General features: G+C 39.0%; 1 protein-coding gene across 8 annotated transcripts in view; it reads right to left on the bottom strand.

The window, feature by feature from the left end:
- Positions 1-23,358, bottom strand: part of IQSEC1 (IQ motif and Sec7 domain ArfGEF 1) — a 321,447-nt gene that overhangs the window by 262,166 nt on the left and 35,923 nt on the right. For all 8 annotated transcript variants that reach the window (XM_087923921.1, XM_087923923.1, XM_087923922.1 and 5 more), the window contains exon 2: positions 2,967-2,996. In XM_087923921.1, coding sequence (XP_087780047.1) covers positions 2,967-2,996 — 30 coding nt within the window. The remainder of the gene's footprint in view (positions 1-2,966; positions 2,997-23,358) is intronic.

The following is a 23,358-nucleotide window of genomic DNA, read 5'->3' as shown; positions in this document are numbered from 1 at the left end:
ACTTCCATTTTGAGAGACAGTTTAGTATAGGGCAGCGGTGGCAAACCTTTTTTGGCTCCCGTGCCAATAATTGCGCGTACACTTGTGCGCTTGCCAAACCCAGAAGGCAATGCATCAGGGGCGGGATTCAAATTTTTTAACAACCGGTTCTGTGCGCGTGGCTTAGTTGGTGGGCATGGCTTGGTGGTCATGTGACTGGAAGGACATGGCTTGGTGGTCATGTTATCACTCACATTAAGGCATGCCTCTCCTCACCTGGCCTCTCATGACTGTGGGGATGCTGCAACAGTCATAAGTGTGAAAAATGGTCATTGGTCACTTTTTTCAGTACCATTGTAACTTTGAATGGTCACTCCACACAAGCAAAGTACCAGCAAAGGAGGGGGAAAAAACTCCAGAGAAGTTCCTGAGACAGGAAGTCTAGTCCTGCCAAGAATGTAATAAGGGTTAACAGAGAGGCAGTTTCTGTAAGCAACACCAGAATGTTTCCTTCTTGTCTTCCTTACAGGATTAGGACAATAATTTCTTCTAACAACTGGTTCTCTGAACTGCTTAGAATGTTAACAACCGGTTCTAGAGAATAGGTGCGAACTGGTAGAATCCCATCCCTGCAATGCATGCTGGCCACCCCACACCCCTGCACACTCCACCCCTGCACACTCAATCCCCTTGCCACGCATCTGCACCTACACGCATGTGATTCGCTTTGCCATGCACCAAGCACCTGTGCATGCACACATGATCACCCCCCATGCACCACACATCTGTGCCTGTGCGCACGATCACCCCTGCACGCCATCCATCTGTGCATGGGATCCCTTCACGCACCATGCATCTCTGCACATGTGTCCACAATTTCCCAGTGCATGCTGTGCATCTCTGCATGCGTGTGTGTCTCCTGCATGCCCCCTGTGCATGCGTGCCAGATACCCAACAATCAACTGTTGGGCAGTGGCGATGTGCATGCATATGCAATGGGGCTCTTCCAGGCGAGCTCTTGCATGCTGGGGAAAATGTCTCTGCATACAACTTCCGGCACATGTGGCCTAAGTTCACCATCATGAGTAGAGGGTTTAAGGCATCAGGTTAGAAACTGGGAAACCCCAAGTGTTAGACTCTAACACAGCTATGTCTCTGTGGGCCAGTTATTTTCTCTCAACCCTAAGAAGGCGGCAGTGGAAAACCACTTCTGAAATTGCTGCCCAGAAAACGAAGCAATGACTTGAATGCACAGAAAACTGAACTGAAAATGAACACACACAAAAATCCCTTGTATTTTACCTAGAAACAAAGTAGTAATCAATGCAAATCAGTGCCTTTAGATGTAATACTATTTCTGAGTTCTTTCACAAATCAGCATATCAGCTAAGTTTTATGCTAATAGGTTTCTAAAGTAAATGCAACACTCAATGTAGAAAGAGCTGCAATAGTCAGATCTTGAAGTCCCAAGCAAGTGTATCGCAGATTTTTCTTTCCAGGAAAGAACAGTAAAGCAAAGTGAATATAATGTGTTCCTTGTCATTGTTGTAAAACCTGAGTCATCCAGAAGTATACCAACCATAATTCTTGTGTCAACTCATAAAGCCTGTTTTCAAGTTGCCCTAAGCTGGGGGGATAGAAGTACATTCGACACTTATCTTACAAAAATTGTAGCTAGGCTACCGGATCTTCTGCCTGAAAATCCTTCATTGGAGAATGTGATTGATGACGCCCAGCCCATGAACGTGTTTCATTGGAGAATCTGATTTATGACACACCCAGGGGAGAGGGTGGAACAGGGTCACAGGTGACCATAAATTACATGTGGCAGAGTTGGCTTCAACTGGGATAATGTCGACATGTTACTCCTAATAAATCTTTTGGGTTCTTTTGAAGCTTGGCTCGAGGCTCATGATTTAATTAGAACAATCGCCGGAACCCTGACATCTTGCTTCTTTCAACCCTATTCGAAACAGGGAGACATACCACCTTTCTGCATTTATAATGCCTTACAATAAGCAATTCTGGCATTTCTGGATTCAATTGCTTTTTATTATTTACCTTCACACTCATTACTTTCTGAACACACTCAAAAGAGCCACATCGTTACTTATTGATTACCAGCCTCCTGTTAAGACCAACTCCAAGTCCCTATTGAAAACCACTGGAAACAAAATGGAATTCTAACAGTTTCAAGGAATAGTCAATAAAATATTGGAGCTAAGCACGTTCACTGTTTTCTAATTTTTTCCAGGGAATATAGAAAGTCTCCAAAATAATATTAAATAATTAAAATAATATTAAAATAAAGTTGGAACACACCTACCACCTCAAGACAGATTCTTAAATGTTCTGGAAAATTCTCATATAAAATTTCTATAGTGCACAAGGAAAACAAAAAAGAGTCTTAAAGGAGAAATGATTAAAAAATAATGATGATCTTCTAATTACTAAACTGAAAAAAATGACTCAAAAAGTGCTGAATATTCAGATTCTGGTAGTAATAAAAAATTTTATACTTAAGAAAGAAGCATCTCTTCCAATCTTTGATGAGGCATTCAAATCTTCAAGCATTTGTATCTTGAATATGCAGAAATATATTTAAAGGATTGTTGTATCCTCAAATGTTGAATAAACAAATGATAAAGAATAAAATAAAGAACACTTTTACAAAACGTTTCTAATCTCAACTTTGCTTAAAGATAATATTTTTTATTAATCTTAACTAAAATCTAATATTTTGCCATGCTTAAGAAATCTGCAAGTAAAATATAAGAATATTGGCCTTGTAAACTGCAACTAAAATATTTTTATTGTAACTATATACATTCCCTATTGAAAAGAAAGAAAAAAAAGATGCAGAAAGAAAAACATTAAGTAGAATAAGTAACTGTCACAATTATTCAATATCAGAAGAATTCCAACACTTGATCTTAGCCAAAAGGCTGAAAAGCAGCATCAGAAGGAAATAAATCTGAGAATCATACCTGATGCTTCTTGAATTTTCATTTTCAGACCTGTAAAATAAATACATAATTTAATACTTATTAAAAATTTGCAGCAGATTCATATCTACATGCTAATTTACAACAATGATATTTCACTCAAAAGATCAGTTTTTTACAGTAATAAAGTTGCAGTAATAAGAATGATAAGCTCTTATTGTGATAAGCTTTAAATATATGCATTTAAAAATAAATATTACAATTAAAATTGGGATGAGGAAGTAATATATCTGTTCTGCGATGCTTTTCATTTTGTTCTGTTTTAACAATATATATTCAACAAGACTCCTTTAGTATCTGAGTGTTAAATACAGTGTACTGCTGTCCAACTCAGTAAGTAAAACCGTAATTCCAGATAGGGTATATAAATAGCTATATAGCTTTTTCCAGTTTTTAGCATGAATGGTTTGTACTACAAAAAAAAAAAAAGGATACATGGTGTAGTCTAATGAGTCTTCATTTCTTAAAAATGACATTGTTTCTTAAAAGCTGATTAAACACGGAAAGTCAATGAATGTAATTAATTATTACTATTTCCTTAATAGTATCAGACTACATATAAGAGGTATAACAATGAATATATACAAAGCAATACTTTATGGGAAAAAAACCAACCAGCTGTACATCCATCCAGCTGAATCCTCCCCCTGCCTTTTAATTAATTTTTAACATTGAATTTTAATTATCCTTGCCTGTTTTTAAATTCTATGTAATGTTTGTTTTATTTGTACACCATCCAGAGTCCTCATATAAGGAGATGGATGGTTTCAAAATGATAGATAGATAGATAGATAGATAGATAGATAGATAGATAGATAGATAGATAGATAGATAGATAGATAGATAGATAGATAGATAGATAGATAGATAGATAGATAATGGAAAGATAGGTGATAGATAGATAGATAGATAGATAGATAGATAGATAGATAGATAGATAGATAGATAGATAGATAGATAGATAGATAGATAGATAGATAGATAGATAGATAGATAGATAGATAGATAGATAGATATAAATAAATACAGAGATAAAGATAGAGGTGGGGGGATTGTTATAGAGATAAAATGACTGGCTTGTTGCCAAGCCCTGACATTGAGGGCTGAGAGAAATGTGACTGGCCTGAAGTCACCCAGATGGCTTTCGTGCTTAAAGTGGGATTAGAATTCACAAGCTCCTGGTTTCTAGCGTGGTGTCTTAACTACAAGGCCTAACTGGCTCTCCAAAAATACTTTATGCAATACTATAGTTAAAGCAATTGCAAGCAGCCTTGTTCAGTTGATGCTGTCCAAAAGGAATGAAATTCTGAGACTATCCAGCCAGTCCCAGGAATATGAGGAGCATCAAATAGGGAAAGGCAAAATTACAATGTTTGGCGTTTTCTAAGCTTCACTATTTGCTTTCTGATATTTTATTAACTTTGCTAGGTATCTTCATCAATACTATTGAGTGTAGGGTTTGCTCAGCTGCCTTCTTATATTCCGTGCTTGTCCTGCCTATGTTGGTAGGGGTGTGTTTTTCTTCTTGGCAGTACCTTGATTAGAGTATTATTTTTCCTTGATTATTTGTCTGGTCTTAATACCTGCTTTATTTGGCTGGTGATGTCCTCTAATCTTTTTATTTATTTAGATTTTTTATTGACTCTTTTGAATGGTGTATAAATGTGATTTATCTTCATGGCAGAGGTCCCCAACTCTATGGCCATGACCACTATTATCTGGGCCACAGAAGCAGTAGGCGAGTGCATGAACACAGCTCAGCTTATGTGAGCAGCAGGCAACTGCACACGCAAAGTTCCATTTCTGTGAGCGTGTGCCTGCCAGTCGTGTCAATGGAGCTACACATTCATGCACACACACCTGATTGCCTACCACTTGCATGGAACGCCCCCCTCCATGCTGATCTACAAAGTCAGAAAGGTTGGGACCTAAGATTTATCAGCTCGGAATTTCTATAAAAGGAAACAGACCACTTATACAATATATTCCAACAAAATGGATATCCACACAAGTTTAATAAAAAGTGGCTAACTCTTAACTGAGAGCATTTGCACCAAGTCAAATTCCTTGTGTGCCCAATCACACTTGGCCAATAAAGAATTCTATTCTAACCCATTACAGCACAATCAAACAAGCTATGAAAAGGATAACACTATACATCATTAACATTTCAGAAACATCTAACAAACTATTGTACACAGCATTACCATAGCACACAAATCAACTAAAGTATTCCAGAGCATCTCAAGTAAACCAAAAGATCCAATAGTCAAGAAGGAAAAACAGGAGTCATCTATAACATATAACAAAATTAAAGATTATAACAGCCACTAGGTAGGGCAGAGTGCATCCATGGACACCAACTAGCAGTCCAAAAATATGGTAAAATTGGTTAATCTCCCAACACAGAAAAAGATTCAAGCATAGTTTTGACTGGGAAACTGAGCATCCAAGATCAAGATCAATCCAAAACACCAAGGAATTCTTGAAATCTGGCATTTATTCAGATCAATCATCAATAGACATGTGGAGATAAACCACATTTTAATTGTCTCAAAAGAGACATTTAAAAAATTAAGAAGGACTCAGAAAGATCAGGACACATCCTCTTCAGCAGCCAACACCCAGATAAATAGGGATTAACACCAGACAAACAATCTAGCTGAAAACAATACTCAAGGAAATACCAAGGAGAAAACCAACATTGGCATGGCAAATCACTGAATATAAACAGGAGGCAAACTTCTCACTCACTAGCACTGATGTTACCTAGTCAAATAATGAAACATCTGACAACCAAACTCAGAAAGCACTAAGACTTCACCTTTTCATTTCCTTAACGGCAATTAGACAAGGGATGTGTGAAAAGTATTACAGTAAAGCTATCTTGGCACATGTGAGTATGAAGGTTGAAGGTGACATTCCTTGAATAAAACATTCACTGAATATCATTTGTTTTGAGATCTGAATTAGTCCATTTAGTGAAATGATTCTTCAATAAATGTGGTAGGTGGTTAAGCAAGCAGCAGGATTTAATTGAGTTCCAAGCACTGAAGCGACTTGCCAATACTAAAGCTGTCCATAGTCCTGCTGATTCCAATTCAAGCAGATTACAGTCTGCTATGTAAGCAAAGCCTGTTTTTTAAAATCTCCTACTATTTTGTTTTCATCATTTCTGGCAAAACTTGAAAGGCTTATGCTCAACTCACCAAGTCTCTCTCTTTCCAAAATAATGCAACTATTATACAGAATGAAGTATAATTTGAATAAGACTTTTTCTATTTATTATCCAATTTGAAGCAGCCTAGAAAGTTAAACAAATTAAAAAGTAATCTAGTTCATATAAACCAGAACCAAATTACAATTATTTTTTTTCATATTTGGAAGAAAAAGTGACTTAACAAAATATAAATTAACAAATCATTTTCCCCTTTAAGATTATTCTGATTTCAATGTAATAATCTATATAAATTTTGTTTTTTTTTATTGTTCTAGAGACCTAATAACAAAGCTTCATAAGCTTAACAATCAACATCCATGAGTTCTTGTTTTAAAATATCACACTCTGCTTGTATTTTGGAGTCAGCTGCCTTGTATATTTCACTTAGTGAGTTTAGGGTCCACATTTTATTTGGATATTATTAAAATGTGTGCTATCCAACATTTTACCTAGAAAATTGCATTTTACCTAGAAAAATGCAATTTTCTAATTTTACTATTGAAGCAATATAAAAGCACATGAAACTAAATGAACAGAATATATATATTTTTTTGGTCTTCCTGGAACTAGCAGTAGTATACAGCTGTTCCTGTATTGACTTCACCATCAGAGAGTAATCACCATCTGAGATGGTCAAAATGGTAGTTGTATATTTTAGAAAGTCCAAATGGAAACTAATCAGTAGTAATAATAATAAGGATCTGATAGACTGAAAAGAAGAGGATGGGAGTTTCAAGTAGTAAGAGCAACAAAGATGATTACATATAAAGAACGGTTTATAAAAAACAAATAAAGAACAGTTGCTGGAATTGGGTATGACTAGTTTAATGAAAAGGACTGTGGTTGCATGATGGCAGTGTTCCAATAGTGAAGAGGTTACCACAAAGGAAGAGTCAACCTATTCTCTAAAGCACCTGAAGGCAGGACAAGAAGCAATGGATGGATCAAGGAGAGAAGCAACTTAGAACTAAGGAGAAAATTCCTGACAGTTACAACAATTAATCAGTGGAACGATTTGCCTCCAAAAGTTGTGAATGCTCCAATCGTGGAATTTTTTAAGAAAAGATTGGACAACCATTTGTCTGAAATGATACAGGGCAGTGGTGGCTAACCTCTTTGGGCTCCCGTGCCGATAATTGCATGCATGCTTGCCTACTTGTGCTCACATGCCATCACCCGAAGGCAATGTGAACAACCTTCCATGCCTCCTGCGCATGCACGTGCAATCCCCCGCACATGCCACATTTCTGCGCATGCATGAGTGTCTCCTGCGTGCCCCCACGCATGCAAGCCAGATACCTGACAATCAGCTCTCGGGCGTGCAATGCATGCGCATATACACCTTTTCTGGGCAAGTGCTCGTGTGCCAGCAGTAATGGTTCTGTGTGCCACTTCCAGCACGCGTGCCATAGGTTCACTACCAGGGCTTTAGGACTTCCTGCCTCAGCAGGAGATTAGACTAGAAGACCTCCAACGTCCTTTCCAATTCAGTTTAGCAAATTCAGTTTAATAAATACACAGTGAAGGAAAGCTTCTTCATTATTGTCGAGTATAATAATAGAACTTTGAAGCTCTATTATTGTCCAAGTTTCTGTCAATCCAATCTTACAGTAAACAAAATCAAGGCTGGATTTTTTTGTGTTTCTCTGACATGCTTGCTTCAACTTGTGGATTGTGTAATCTCTTCTCCAAGCCCCTTCTTAATATCTTGTTCCTTCCTTTCATATTTCCCCAAACTCAGCTCCAAATTCTGTTACACCTTAATAGCATGCTGAAACTTGCATTGCTGTGATCCCAAGGAGACCCCAATATTTGGTATTTCACATTATTGATACTTGGAATTAACCCTAAAGGATAAATGGAAACACACTAAATTGCTGACTTTGACCAATATCTTCCTCTCTTATACCAAGAGTTGCACATGTGGAGTGATGACATCATTAAAAAAACACAATTATCATAGAGGAATTAATCAGTATCTGTCTCTGAAGCTTTAGAGAAAGTGCAAACTGGTAATTAATGTCCTGGGAGTGAGATAAGGCAGAGATGTAATGGAAAATGTTCTAGGATAAGAAGAAATTAGTGGAGTTGAAGGGAGAAAGAAAAATGATTTTAAAAAGGGGGAGAGAAGTTTGTTCTGTAGCAGAAAATCGTATAGTGGTGAGTACCTTTTGGGCTGCCTCACGGGCCAGCTTGTCTGCCTTTCATTGCCCTTTTGTATATCTGAGACGACCTTTTGATGCCCTCGGCAGTGCATGACTGCCACTGTCTGTGAGGCCCATACACTTTCTAGGAGGCGTAGTATTTGGGGGCCATACTTGATATCTTTGCCTCCAGCAATGATAAGTCCTCTTTCCTTATATAGGGCTCCATGGACTTGAACCGTGAGGAAAGCATATTTTGAGTCTGTATAAATGTTGACACTCTTGCCCTTGGCCATCTCTACAGCCCTTGTCAATGCATGTAATTCAGCTAGCTGTGCGCTTGTGCCTGAAGGGAGGGGTTCTGCTTCCCAAATATCATCCAAGGTGACCACTGCATACCCTGCCCATCTAACTCCTTCCTGCATGAAGCTGGTGCCATCTGTAAATAGGGTGTAATCTGGAGAAGGGAGGGGTACATCTGTCATGTCAGGGCGACTAGCATATGTTTCCTCTATTGTTTGGATACAATCATGAGTGGCTTCTGTATTAGGTTCAGGCAATAATGTAGCAAGGTTCAATGTGGTGGATTGTATAATATTAATCATAGGGTTATGGGTGATCAACCCTTGATACTTCAACATTCGGGGGTTTGTTAGCCATAGGTGGCCCTTTGTTTCCAGAACTGCTTTAAGGGCATGAGGGGTATAAATGTCCAACTGTTGTCCAAAGGTCAACTTACGTGCTTCCTGTGTTAAGATGGCAGTCCCAGCCACTGCCTTAAGGCAGGCAGGCCATCCCTTGGCAACATTATCCAGTTGTTTGGAAAGGTATGCCACAGGGCGGTGCCATGTCCCCATGATCTGAGTGAGGACACCCACTGCTACATTCTGTTTAGTATCTACAAATAATTGAAATGGCTTATCCATATCCGGGAGGTCTAAACTGGGGGCTTGTAACAGTGCCTGCTTGAGTAATAGGAAACTAGTTGCTTCCTGTTTTCCCCACTGTAATGGCTCCTTGTCCTGTCCTTTAGTAGCTTCATAAAGGCGTTTTGCAATAAGGCTGAAATTGGGGATCCAAAGACGACAAAAGCCAGCAGCCCCCCAAAAGCCTCTTAGATCCCTCCTGTTATTGGGCGTAGGGAGTTGACATATAGCCTCTTTGCGCTCATGACCTAAAGTACGCTTCCCTTGTTCTATATCATAACCCAAATATCGGACCTTTTGTGAGACTAACTGTGCTTTTTTCTTTGAGGCCTTATATCCCTAGTCCTGTAGGAGAAACAACAATTCATGTGTGTTGTTCCAGCACGAGTCCTCTGTGTGCCCAGTGACCAGTAGGTCATCTACATATTGTAGTACCACGTCAGGAGGTGGTATACTCAATGCTTCTAAATCTTTAGCCAGAGCAGCCCCAAAGAGAGTTGGTGAGTTTTTAAACCCTTGGGGCAATCTGGTCCAAGTATATTGTTGTTTTCGACCAGTTATAGGGCTTTCCCATTCAAAAGCGAACAGATGCTGACTACTCTCATGTATTGGTATTGTAAAGAATGCATCTTTTAAGTCTATAACTGAGAACCATTTGGCAATTTGGGGGATAAGACCTAGAATGACATATGGATTCGGGACCACCGGGTGGATAGTCACCATGGCCAAACTGATGAACCTGAGATCCTGAACTGGCCTAAACCTACCTTCCCCCCTTTGGGATGGGTAGTATTGGGGTGTTCCATTTGGATTCAGTGGGTACCAGGATATGGTGTTTCAGATACAGATCAATGATTTCCTGGATTGCCTGTATGATGTGTCTAGGGTATGTTCGTTGGCAAATTCTCACGGGTGCCTTCATGGGTAATTCTTCCACTATTATAGGAGGGTGGTGGCTAGCAAAACCTGGGGGATTATCTTCTGCCCACAACTGGGGAACATTGAACTGTTTCCAGTTATCCTCCTTCTCGTGTTCCATATCCCTGGCCACCATAAGTCTCCATTCTTCCTCTTGCGGTACAGTTACATTAACCTTGCCATACCCCAGTTTCATTGTCCCATCCTCCTCAAATGAGATATGTGCTCGGAGTTTGCACAGTAAGTCTCTACCCAGGAGTGGGAGCGGACAATCAGGCATATACACAAATTGGTGAGTTATACTTTTCCCTTTGGCTGTACACACAAGGGGCTCCAAAAACGGGCACTGTGAAATACTTCCTATTGCCCCCTGGATATTAATGGTGTGAGAGGAGGCCTGTGTTAGGGGTTGGGTTAAAACTGATCGTGTGGCCCCAGTGTCCACTAAAAAGGTGATGGGTTTGCCTCCTACATTTAGCCGTTATTTTCCATGTCCACCCTTGTTTACAGTAACGTGGTTAGTTCCAGTTCTTTAGTTCAGCAATTTCGTGGTTTTGCACAATATTTTTATAAGAAGCAAAGCATGGGGTCAGGGGATTTCTGCTAAATGTGTACATTCTTTATTAGGAATTTTCCATACTGTTCCATTCTATTTTTAAACTTTATTCCTAGAAGTACCTTAGTGGCTGATTAAAATGGAACTTCTAAAATAACTTATGGGACAACTTTTTGTTCATTAATTTTATGGCTTTGGTCTTCATAAGATATGTTTACTTATAAATAAATAAGTTTGCAACAGAAAAAGAAAGGAAAAGGCGTCACATAAATAACATCTCAGATGCGTATCTCTATTTTTGCAGAATGATTTGTCATGGCAACTAAAATGAATTTAAACATTGTTCATAATACACAGCTAAAGAAACATGAAAACACCTCCAGTTCGGGAATATACCATTCCTGAATCTGATTCAGATTACTTGACTGTTGGCCAGTTTGTTATATCTTGGATGACAAAAAGGACATGTACAAAACATGGAAAGGACACATAACTAAAGCAGAATATCAGCAGATAGCCAGAATCTGCAAAGACGAAGTCAGGAAAGCAAAGGCTCAGAATGAACAAAGACTTGCAACAAAAGTCAAAGATAATTTAAAAAAATGTCCTCCAACATATAAATAAAAAAATAAATCAAGGAAACACTCAATCCACTAAAGAGAGAAGACGGCAAAGAAGTAACAGGCAGCAGAGAGAAAGCAGAACTGCTTAACTTATCTTTGCATCAATCTTCACACAAAAAGAAACAATAGTCCAACATACCAAAGGCATAACTGTAAAAAACAGGCTAGAAATAAAAAGTTAAAATAAGCAAAAAATGGTAAGAGAACACCTGTCTGTTCTTGATGAATACAAATCACCGGAACCTGACATCCCAGAGTTCTAAAGGAGCTGGCAGATGTCATCTCAAAACCACTCTACCACATATTTCAAAAATCCTGAGCACCGGCAAACTACCAGAGAACTACCCGGGAAGATACTGGAAAAGATGATGATGATGATGACGACGATGACAACAACAATAACAGCAACAACAACAGACCTGCCAGCATCTAGAAATGAGTAAAGTAATAGTCAGCATAGGTTTGTTAAAAATAGATCATGCCAAACCAACCTTACTTCATTTTTCATCGTAATGACTAAATTAGCAGACAAGCAAAATACCATGGACATAATATACTTAGACTTCACCAAGACATTTGACAAATTAGACTACAACTTACTTCTTGGTAAGCTAGAAAAAAGATGGATTAGCAACTGGCTGACAAACCATTCTCAACCTGTAATCCTTAATGAGTCCAAGTCCACATGGAGGGAAGTAAGCAGTGGAGTACCACAAGGTTCCATCTTAGGCCCAGAGGGAATAGAAGGGGAACTTACCAAATTTGCAGGTGATACTAAGTTGACATCCTAGATAATAGGCTCAAGATCCAGTTGGATCTTGACAGGCTTGAAAACTGGGCCCTATCTAACAAAATGAAATTCAGTGTAGAGAAAAGTAAGAAAAGGGCAAGAAAAACCAAAAGTATACATATAAACTGGGTGAAACCATGCTTAATAGCAGTAACTGTGACAAGGATCTTGGAGTCTTAGTGAACAACCAATGAAATATGAGCCAACAGTCTGCAGTGGCAGCCAAAAATGCCAATGCAATTCTAAATTGCATTAACAGAGGGATACAATCAAGATAAAGTGAGGTATTAATACCAATCTATAAATTCTTAGTAAGACCACACCTAGAATACTGCATCCATTTTTAGTTACCACATTATACAAAAGATGAGATTCTAGAAGGAGTGCAGAGAAGAGAAACCAAATGATTAGGGGACTGGAAGCTAAAACATATGATGAATGGTTGCGGGAACTGGGCATGGATAGTCTAAAGAAGAGAAGGACGAGGGGAGACATGATATTTCATTTCAAATATTTCACTCCATAGAGAGGAGGGGGTAAACTATTTTCCAAAGCACCTGAAGGCCAGACAAGGAATAATGGATGGAAACTGAACAAGGGGGGAGATTCAACCTGGAAATAAGGAGAAATTTTCTGACAGTGAGAGCAATCAACCAATGAAACAGCTTGCCTTCAGAAGTTGTGGGAGCTTCATCACTGGAAGCTTGCAAGAAGAGACTGGACTGCCATTTGTCAGAAATGATGTTTCTGCTTGGATGGGGAGTTGGACTAGATGACCTACAAGGTCCCTTGCAATTCTGTTAATCTGGTTGACATATACTGTCAGCTGCACTTGTTAATACAGTTAACAGCTATGCAGTATATCACATGAATTCAGAAGAGGTGCTTCAGAACTCACAAGAATGTCCACATCAGCTCAAGAGATTAGTAGTGTCTGTTTACCAAATGACCTCTTCCAAATGGAGTTGGTAATACTATACAACATTGATTTTACTACATTTTAGAATATTAGACATAACTAGGATTATCCAAAAAGCTCAATCATCATACCTGTTCAATAAGACCATGAATACCATTTGCAGTAACACAAAATAAATTCTACTGAAGTGGGCCTCCATTCTCCTAGTCTTTCATACATGCTTGGAGATCGGCTCTGTTGATTTATTTGTGGCCCACAGAAAAAATGTGCAGTCACCAGGCTGACTAGTGCCCTGAAGCCCCACTATAATTTTTTAATCTTGAACTTTAATTATATTATGTGTTTTAATTGTTTTATTATAATATTATATTCAATATTACAATTTTACTCTAAACTTTATTAATTATACAATTTTAAATTTTACAAAATATCTAATACCTCATAGAACAACAAGTTTCACTGTTATATTACTGAATTTAAAGCTCAAGCAAATAAAACTGTGGCTGACCAACCCATGCATACTGTATAAAAATCAAACAATGTTTGAAATGCCACGTTCTAAGCAAGTTATTTAGAATTCCAGGGTAGGCTTTCATAACTGGTATCAACAAAGCAGAATGATCTTTTGAGTGGTGGTCTCATTTATTTTTTCCTGAGGTTTCTCTGGCAGCTGTGCTATTTGTGAGCAGCTGACAGATATACCACAAAGCAATTCACTCTACCACCAAAGGTATCAGCCACAACTGCTAGATGAATGTCAGGAGAAAACCAACCAACCAACCACTGCACTAGGGCCATTTAGCCCAAAAACTCATCACTGCTTTATCTAGAATTTTCATTATAGGTTAAAAAAGTTAAATTTACCTTTGGCTATTCTCTCACATTAGAACTGATTTATGATGAAAATAATTTTAAAGACTCCCATCTAAACTCATAAAATGCATGGCAATCAACCTCCTATTCTCCCTTTATACCTTAGAACATTTCTAAAAATCAATAATTGAAATAAACTTCTGAGAAACATTGGGAGGGGAATTTATCTCAAGCCACTTAATATGCTGGGACAGCACGACCAGAAATGGCTTGTGTTAGGAGACAATTCACCATGATTACGCAAATGTTTCCCTTTCTATAGAAATGACTTTTCCCCATTTCCAGAAATGGCATCAATTTTATTTGCTTGCCTATGTTGACAATTTGCTACAAACTAGTTTTTACAGAAGCACATGGCAAGTGGAACTTATTGGTTTTTCTTTTATAAAAACATATCAGTGATACATTCAGTACATAATTATCATTGACTGCTGTTTTTATACTTGCTATAGAATCTACTTCTATATATTCCTTAACCCACTCTTGTCCAATTTTCTAGCACATCTTCCATCTCTTTGGAGATTCCTCCTTGGTCTTCAAGTACTACAAGCTTCTTCCATTTTCTTTACCCTCTTTGGCTATGGATCACCTAGTTCCTTGTACTCTTAGCTTCCTGTGCTCCACATTCTGTCCAGTTGCCTTTTATTCCAACATGATCTTACTAAATGAACAAGTCTGTCAGATCCACCAGCTTCGACTTAGCGCCTTGTTGGCGTTCTGTCATCAGTTGGGGAAGGGACAGGGTGAGCAAATGGGCAATGAAGTTATATACCTTTATTATGGGAAATTGGAAGGGGGGTATTAACTGTTGAAGAAGGACAGAGCATTTTGCAGTCTGGTTTATATTGGCACCCTGGCACCTTGCCCCAAGTGTGGAATTTCACCGGCTCAAACACCTGAGTTTCTCATAACATCTCGTTGGTACTAGATTGGCTATGCATAGATAGACCATGGGAAAGGCTACGGCTGTGATGGCAAACCTATGGACGCATGCCTCAGGTGGCACGCAGAGCCATTTGTGCGAGCACACAAGCCCCAGCCAAACTTACCTGCACTGCACTTGTATGCACTTCCCATCTGATATTCTGCCTGTTTGAGGCCGTTTTCGCCCTCTTGGAGGCTCAAGGGAAGCCTCTGCAAACTTGGGAGGCCGAAAACAAGCCTTCTGGAAATACCGAAGTGCCCATTTTCAGCCTCCAGAGGGGCTCTGGAGCTCAGGGGAGGCAGTTTTTGCCCCCCTAGAGGCTCGAGGGAAGCCTCTGGAGCCTAAAAAATGGGCCTTCCGGAAATACCGAAAGTGCCAAAATGGGCCCGTTTTCAGCTTCCTGAGACACCAGAGGTTTTCCTTGAGCCTCCAGGAGGGTGAAAATGGCATCTCCTGAGCTCCGGGGCCTCCAGAAGCTGAAAACAGGCATTTCCAGGTTTTTCCAGAAGGCCCGTTTTTTTGGCCTCTCGAGGCTGCAGAGGCTTCCCTTGAGTCTCCAGGAGGGCAAAAATGGCCTCAAATGGGCCAAAAATCAGCTGGGAGGTGCACACCTGCGCAATGCAGGCAAGGGGGCTGTTGCATGTGCATGCACAGGAGGGGCTGGGCTCATTGCATTGTGGGTGCTGGCACACATGCACTTTTGGCACACCAAACAAAAAGGTTCACCATCACTGGGCTAGGGGAAACCAGGGGTCTTAGTTCTGTATTGGCGTGAGGGAATTTTAGATTCCACTTGATTCTATTGAAATCAGCACCTCTTAGTAAAAGTGCTATTTCACTCCAACCAAATGGAGTCAAGAGTTTTACTTCCCTAAGGGATCAGACTGAGGCAGGTTTCTTTTATACTTTATTCCTCCAAAGCCTATATGGCAGCTTGCAAGTGATTCTAATGAGATTTGACTTGTTATCCTTTTTTCTTTGTAACTGCCTATCTTTCTAACCTGCACACCTGGCATTCAGCAGAGACACACAGAGAAAAAAACCTTTGATCTTGACTTTTGCACAGAACAATTTCTTGTTTCAGGGTAATTTATCCTTCCACAGACATAATGACATAATGCACTGATAATCCATGGACAATGGATACAGAGCTGAATATTAAACAATATTTTACAATTTATTCTCCAAATATCTTGTCAAATATTGTTTAATATTCAAATATCTTGTCAAAGAATTTTTAGGATTTTTGCAAACAGTAATTTATTTTCCTACAAGAATTGCCACACAGAAAACAGCAATAAAAATCATTCTAACTAAATAAATATTCTGACTAAAACTAAAATATTTAATTATACAGAATAAGTAAAGACAATTTAAAATGCAAATACGTATTTTCTATGAGATCAAACAGTCTCACATGTAAGTATATGACAAACTTATTTTATAACTTAATGTCAGCACATCTGGTTAGAGAGTTGAAAAAGATACTCTAGGGCAAAAGTCTTGTTTACCGAATTTCTATACACATATCTTCAAAGAATGCCCTTATTTATTTTGCAAATCTAACAAAGCTCCAGTTCAGATTACTGTAAACTATTCATTTGCTGATAAACAGTGGCATCAATAGCAATTTAGGAGACTAAGCTATGGAACAGAAAGTTTCTAATTCACCTCTACCATGAATTCACTAGGTAAACTAGGGCTAAGTTCAGTTGTTGCAGGTAACACAGCAAAATGATTGACATCAAACATTTTAAAGCAGGAAGAGGGTTTTTTTTTCATATGCTAATACTAATTAAGGACAGGATACCACTAACGGTGTCTCATCCACATTTGAAACCACAAAGAATTACCAGTATATTAGATATTGCTATCCATTGAATCTCCTCTCAATACCTATTAGAAGAATTATATTATTGTATTATATTACAGGGAGTCCTCAACTTACAACTATTTATATAGTGACTGCTTAAAGTATGATGGTGTTGAAAAAAAGTGATTTATGATCAGTCATTGCACTTACATCCATTGCAAAATTCCCATGATTGTGTGATCAACATTTGGGCTCCTGGCAACCATCAGGTTTTTACAATAATTGCAACGTCCTTTTAATTGCCTTTTGGGACCTTTCCAGCCAGCTTCCAACAAGCAAACTCAGTAAGGGAAACATGATTTGTTTAATGGTCACTTAATGACTATATTGATTCACTTAATGGCAGAAAGGTCATAAAATTGGGTGTGAAACACTCAATGATTACCTCACTTAATAACGAATGTTCCAGTCCCCACTACGATCATAAAACAAGGACTATATACACTACACACGCTTTTCAAATTATACATTGAAGTAACTATTAATGTGATGATTATGATGATCTATGGGGATCAGGACTAGAATAGTAAAGTTGAGTATATAAAAAAAGCTTATTTTGTTTTAAATATTCAAAGGGCAATACATGAAGTGGTGAATAGATGTAACAGATAACAGATAATCAGAGTTGGAAGAGACCTTGTAAGTTATCTAGTCCAACCCCCCGCCCAAGCAGGAAACCCTACACCATTTTTGACAAATGGCAGTCCAATCTCTTCTTGAAGGTCTCAAGTGATGGCGCTCCCACAACTTCCGAGGGCAAGCTGTTCCATTGGTTGATTGTTCCAACTGACAGAAAGTTTGTCCTTATTTCCAGGTTAAATCTCTCCTTGTTCAGTTTCTATCCATTATTCCTTATCTGTGCTTTAGTAAATAGATTGACACCTTCCACTCTGTGGCAGCCCCTCAAATACTGGAAGACTATGAGAAGTGAAACTTCTTCAAAGAAAAACCAGAGAGTCTAGTTGCCTCTTGAAAAAGCACCTTTGGCACAACCATGTTCTGGATGACTGAATCTCCATAGACATCTAGCTGAGAACCACCACCTGCAGTGAAAAAGCAGATTCCTGCTTCGCCAGGGGATTCCTGAGATGATGGAAACCTGGGTCTGAGTCCTCCCCAAACTCCCGGACTGGCCCATGTTCTTTCCCATTGTCTGATTCTGCCTCTGTCTCCGCAGGCTGCCGGCGGACTATAGGTAGATAGGTAGGTAGACTATAGGTAGATTTAATCAAGAACTGAATTTTTATTTGATATTACTACAATTTGTAAACTGTACTATATTCCTTCATACCCATTATTATTTCAATTGCAAGATGATGGGCAGTTTATTCAGTTAAAGTGATAATAATTGGCAATATGGTGCAGTACTAATACATTATATATCATGAATTCTTTTTTGCTAGATTTAGCTCCTTTGACCTGTTCTCATAAAATTAAATTCTATACTCAGGCACACATATTTGTGTCCTTGCTTTCATACTTACGTTGTTTGTTCCTTCAACATTATTCTTTATGAGAGCAATATCAATAGATACGTTCAATGCTAAAGCATTTATAGATTACATATATTATATAGAAAAAATATTGAAATAGTTGAAGCTTTGCCAAACTGAAGCTTTCAAATCCATATTTTCAAAACAGATAAATGGCTATAATTTAAGATTTCATTCCATCAGCTTTAGCTGTCAAACTCTAAACAAGCATCCAAATTGCTGAAGTTGCACTAATTAACTAATTAAGCCAGTTTCTTCTTTCAATGATAGCATTACTATCTGCCTTTTTCTGAGAGTTAGATTATACACAGACAGACATACAGACATAAGACATATATGTATGTATGTATGTGTGTGTGTGTGTGTGTATGTATGTATGTATGTATGTATGTATATATGTTCTGTCTCACTTTTCTTCTTTCCCAAAAGATGAAAGAATAGAAACTCACACAAACACAGGCAGGCAAGCTGGCTCGGACTTCACAGAGTTAATTCTCTAGAACTGATAATATCCTTGGCATTCCAACACGCTCTGCCTGCCAAGTCCGAACTGATAACAAATAAAAATCTACTCACAGAAAATTACAAGGCAGTCCACAAAAACCATTCACGAAGAAAATCTGAAGTAAGATTAAATTTTGTCCCGTACAAAGTTTCAGCCGAAAACACACCCACTTTTATCCCCTGTAGGGTGTGGCTCAATGACTCAGCTCACTCTCTGACCCTTCCATGCCTCCTACGTTGCTGTTCACGTTTCTCCCTATGACGCTGCTTAGGATCAAGCCAACACTCTTCCTCTTTACTCCCTATCGGGGCTGCTCCGATATGCCTTCCTCCTGATTAATCTCAGGCTGTTCCTCTCGGTTGTCTGATGAAACCTGAAGCATTATCAGGGAGGAAGGCACTGTCAGAGAGGAAGGTCTGGGGAGGAAGGCATTCCCAGTTCCTCCTCCTCATCTTCCAGGTCTTCTTCCTCTGACAGCATAGGCTCGGGAATCGGGGCCACAACATACATACATACATACATACATACATACATACATACATTTTCTTAAGTTTTCGCGGGTACTTACATGTATGGTATTCAGCTTTGTTCGGGTATTTTCCCACGTCATTATAGTTGTGCTTTTAAAGTTGTAGCAATGTTTTGGCAGAATCTCATCTGCCATCATCAGGCTTCTGTATTGTGTTCGTCTGTGAGTCAGACTTTTACAGTTGTTTCAGTTTTAAATTTGGGGCTAGCCTACTGCTATGTCAGAATGGTTTTTTCTTCATCCTGATTGGTTGGGAGTCTTGGTCTGTGTTTACTGGTCTTGGAGTTTGCTGTGTTCTGCTTGATTGGTGTTTCTAATATCTTCTGTCTGTTTTGTGACTTTTTTCTGTGTGTCTTGATTGGCTGGCAACATTGTGTTCCTGTATTGGAGGCTTTTAGTGCAGCTTGGCTCCGAGTAAATGGACGGTTATCATTTGTTAGGAAGCTGGGTTTCATCTGGGTGCCTGGTTGGGGTGTGTTTGAGCTGGAGGTATCAGTGGGATCTGTTTGTGCCCAGGTGTTTGCCTGGCTAGTGGTGTGGAGATTTTTTGTTTGTGACTGCAGGCTTCCAAATAATTGACAGTCTGGTGGAATCATCTCTTCTATTCATGCTTTCAGGTCTTTTTTCAATCTCTATGGCTTCTTATGATAATTCTGTGGCTGGGGTTTTCTATAGTGGCTAGGGTTTTGGTGCCATTGAAGTTGATGCTATGACCTGTGGCTTTCATGTGTTGGACTAGTGAGGAAGTGTGTTCCAGCTTTTTGACTGCATTTTTATGTTCATCCAGGTGGGTACTTATTCTTCTATTGGTCTGTCCAATGTATGTGGACAGGCATGATGCACAGGGGACTTCATATATGCCTTAGTTTTCCAGGTCAATTTTATCTTTGGGATTTCTAAGGATGGCTGCTATTTTTCTGTCTGTTTGAAGGCAATCTTGATGTGATGCCTGTGTAGTATCTTACTAATTTTGTCTGTAGTACCTCTTATGTAGGGCAGACCTATGGAACAGCTGTCCTGCCCTACATAAGAGGTACTACATACAAAAACTGCTGTGCCAGAATGGTTTTTTCTTCATCCTGATTGGTTGGGAGTCTTGGTCTGTGTTTATTGGTCTTGGAGTTTGCTGTGTTCTGCTTGATTAGTGTTTCTAATATCTTCTGTCCATTTTGTAGCTTTTTTTTTGTCTTGATCGGCTGGCAACATTGTGTTACTGTATTGGAGGCTTTTAGTGCAGCTTGGCTCCAAGTAAATGGACGGCTATCATTTATTAGGAAGCTAGGTTTCATCTGGGTGCCTGGTTGGGGTGTGTTTGAGCTGGAGGTATCAGGGGGGCTGTCAATTGTTTGGAAGCCTTCACTCACAAATAAAAAAAATCTCTACACCACAAGCCAGGCAAACACCTGGGCACAAACAGATCCCCCTGATACCTCCAGCTCAAACACAGGCACCCAGAGGAATCCTAGCTTCCTAATAAATGACAGCCATCCGTTTACTCGGAGCCAAGCCGCACTAAAAGCCTCCAATACAGTAATACAATGTTGCCAGCCAATCAAGACAAAAAAAAGCTACAAAACAGGCAGAAGATATTAGAAACACCAATCAAGCAGAACACAGCAAACTCCAAGACCAATAAACACAGACCAAGACTCCCAACCAATCAGGATGAAGAAAAAACCATTCTGGCACAGCAGTAGGCTAGCCCCAAATTTAAAACAGAAACGGCTGTGAAAGTCTCACTCACAGACGAACACAATACAGAAGCCTAATGATGGCAGATGAGATTCTGTTGAAATGTTGCTACAACTTTAAAAGCACAACTATAATGACATGGGAAAATACCTAAACAAAGCTGAATACCATACATGTAAGTACCCGCGAAAACTTAAGAATATATGTATGTATGTATGTATGTATATGTATATGGAATATCTTCTGAGGAATCTTGTATGTTGCGCATACAAGCGGCAGCACTGGCATGACCTGCCATGTGGTATCTGCAAGTGACCATAGAAGTCAGGCAGTGGTGCGACATGTGTTGGGCATGGGAGGTGCGGGGCACATGGAACAGTCCCCCCCACCTCTGCCCTAGCTTGATTTTTTTTCACATGCTCCTCACTCCACCTTTTACAACCAGGTGGTGGGCTTATTTTGGGGATAGGGCTTATATCAGGCACAGGCATGAAAATTGGGCTTGAGCTTGTTTTTGGGGTAGGTCATATTTTCTGGGAAACTGTCAGCCCTGGATCAATCTTGGGACAGATTTTCAGAGCTGCCACAGTGGGGGATGGGCAAACTGTGGGAATGGGAGACTAGCAAAGGGAGTTTAGTCATAACAACATTCTTTCACAAGAGATCAAGGACAAGCTTCTGGCACCTGGAGGGCAGTGACCGAAGTTTGGCGGCAGCTGAGACAGGAAATTGATTGGGACATGTGACATTAATGTCACTAAATGGGGCTTGGTGTGAGTTTTAGGGAATTCAGATTCGGGTTTTCCCCAGATGTGCCAACATAACTTCTCTAATAAATTACTTTGATGAATTTTGTCTTGGAATTCTGAATTGCATTGTGGGTTTACTTGGAATGCTGACAGAAACATGGTATATTAAATTTAGTATATTTTATATTCATGTTTGTTTTGCCTTCTATAATATATAAACCCTACAAGAAACCTCGCATTGCTCTGGACAAATAACAGTTCCCCTCACATACTTCACACAAATTCAAGAGGCAGGCTGTTCCATTGCTTAATTGCTCTCACTATCGGGAAATTCCTCTTTGGTGTAAATTTGGTTCTCTCATTGTGAAGCCACTCTTTCTAAGTTTAGAAAACATTTGGAAGAATGTCCTTGTTTTTTCGTTTCTCTTATATCATTGTAATACTGTTTCTTCTCTCTTCTACCAACTCTTTGAAAGTTTTTTTAGGTTCCTTCCTGGAATCTTTGTTTGTTTGTTTGTTTTTTTTGACTTTGGCTTGTTTTCTCCTCTTGGAAATTTTCAAGGTTGTTCTCAATTGTTGTGACATCCAGTTTATTTGTTTTCCTGCTCCTTGGTCTTGGCAGTCTCTTTTCACATTTATCTTTGACAACTACTTTAATTTCATTCCACAGTTCTTCTGGTTCCCGGTCAATGAATTTCAAGACTTGAAAGCAATTCCTTATGCTCTCCTTGAAAATACTGGTATATGCTCAAGATCATAATGTGGATATTGATTGGATTTCTTCTACTTTAACTTGTTTGTGGTATGTTCTGATTTAGTCAAGCAGCTATATCCTACTGGTTTCTGGGGTCCATCTACAAAAAGTTAGGCTTCTTTGCCAGCAGTTTTGAGAAGGTTATGCTTTGCTATTTGACTCCACAACTCATTTGACATTTGTTCATCTGGCTCTACAGAGTGTATTTTGAGTTACATATATATGGCTATAACTGAACTCTTTTACCTCTTTCTATTACTAATAATATCAGCTTGGTTTCTATGTACTCCATCTTTAAAATCTATGTATATAGGTATGATTTTATTATGGGAAGACTTGTTGTGCTAGCAGTGAAGAAATAATAAGAGTCATGGACATTAGACATTCTGTTTCATTGCTGTTTCCATATTTTTATATTTTATTGTATTTTCTTCAATGTTTCATTTTTTATAAGTCTGTCATTCCAGTTCCAAGCTATAAGCATAGTTTTGCTTGTATGTTCTATTAAAGTCAGGCTGAAGTTGACCATAACATCAAGGAACTTCCTTTTCTTTTGCATCATTGGTGGAAAAAAGAGTTGTTCATTTATAATATTCCAGAGCATAGGGTTGGGGAAAGAATCCTGTTCTTTTTCACTTGGAATGTACAAGGATAGAGTTCTTGCCACAAGTACCTAAAACTGAAATGGACTTCCTTCAAATCTAAGTGAGCAATTTGAACTCATAAAATTGCATACTGCAACTACATAATCAGTTCTCCTGATTAGTGAGATTGATGAGAGGAAAACTACCATTTCTAGAAGCAGACAGGCAATTAGGAGAAAAATTAGCACCAAATAACCCTCTTAAATCCTTACCCTAAATGACTCAAAGGTGCAAACAGCAG

This window comes from Pseudonaja textilis, chromosome 2, assembly GCF_049901715.1.
Source record: "Pseudonaja textilis isolate UNSWEBS1 chromosome 2, rPseTex1.2, whole genome shotgun sequence".
Taxonomy (NCBI): Eukaryota; Metazoa; Chordata; class Lepidosauria; order Squamata; family Elapidae; genus Pseudonaja; species Pseudonaja textilis.
This window is presented reverse-complemented; position numbering and strand designations above follow the sequence as displayed.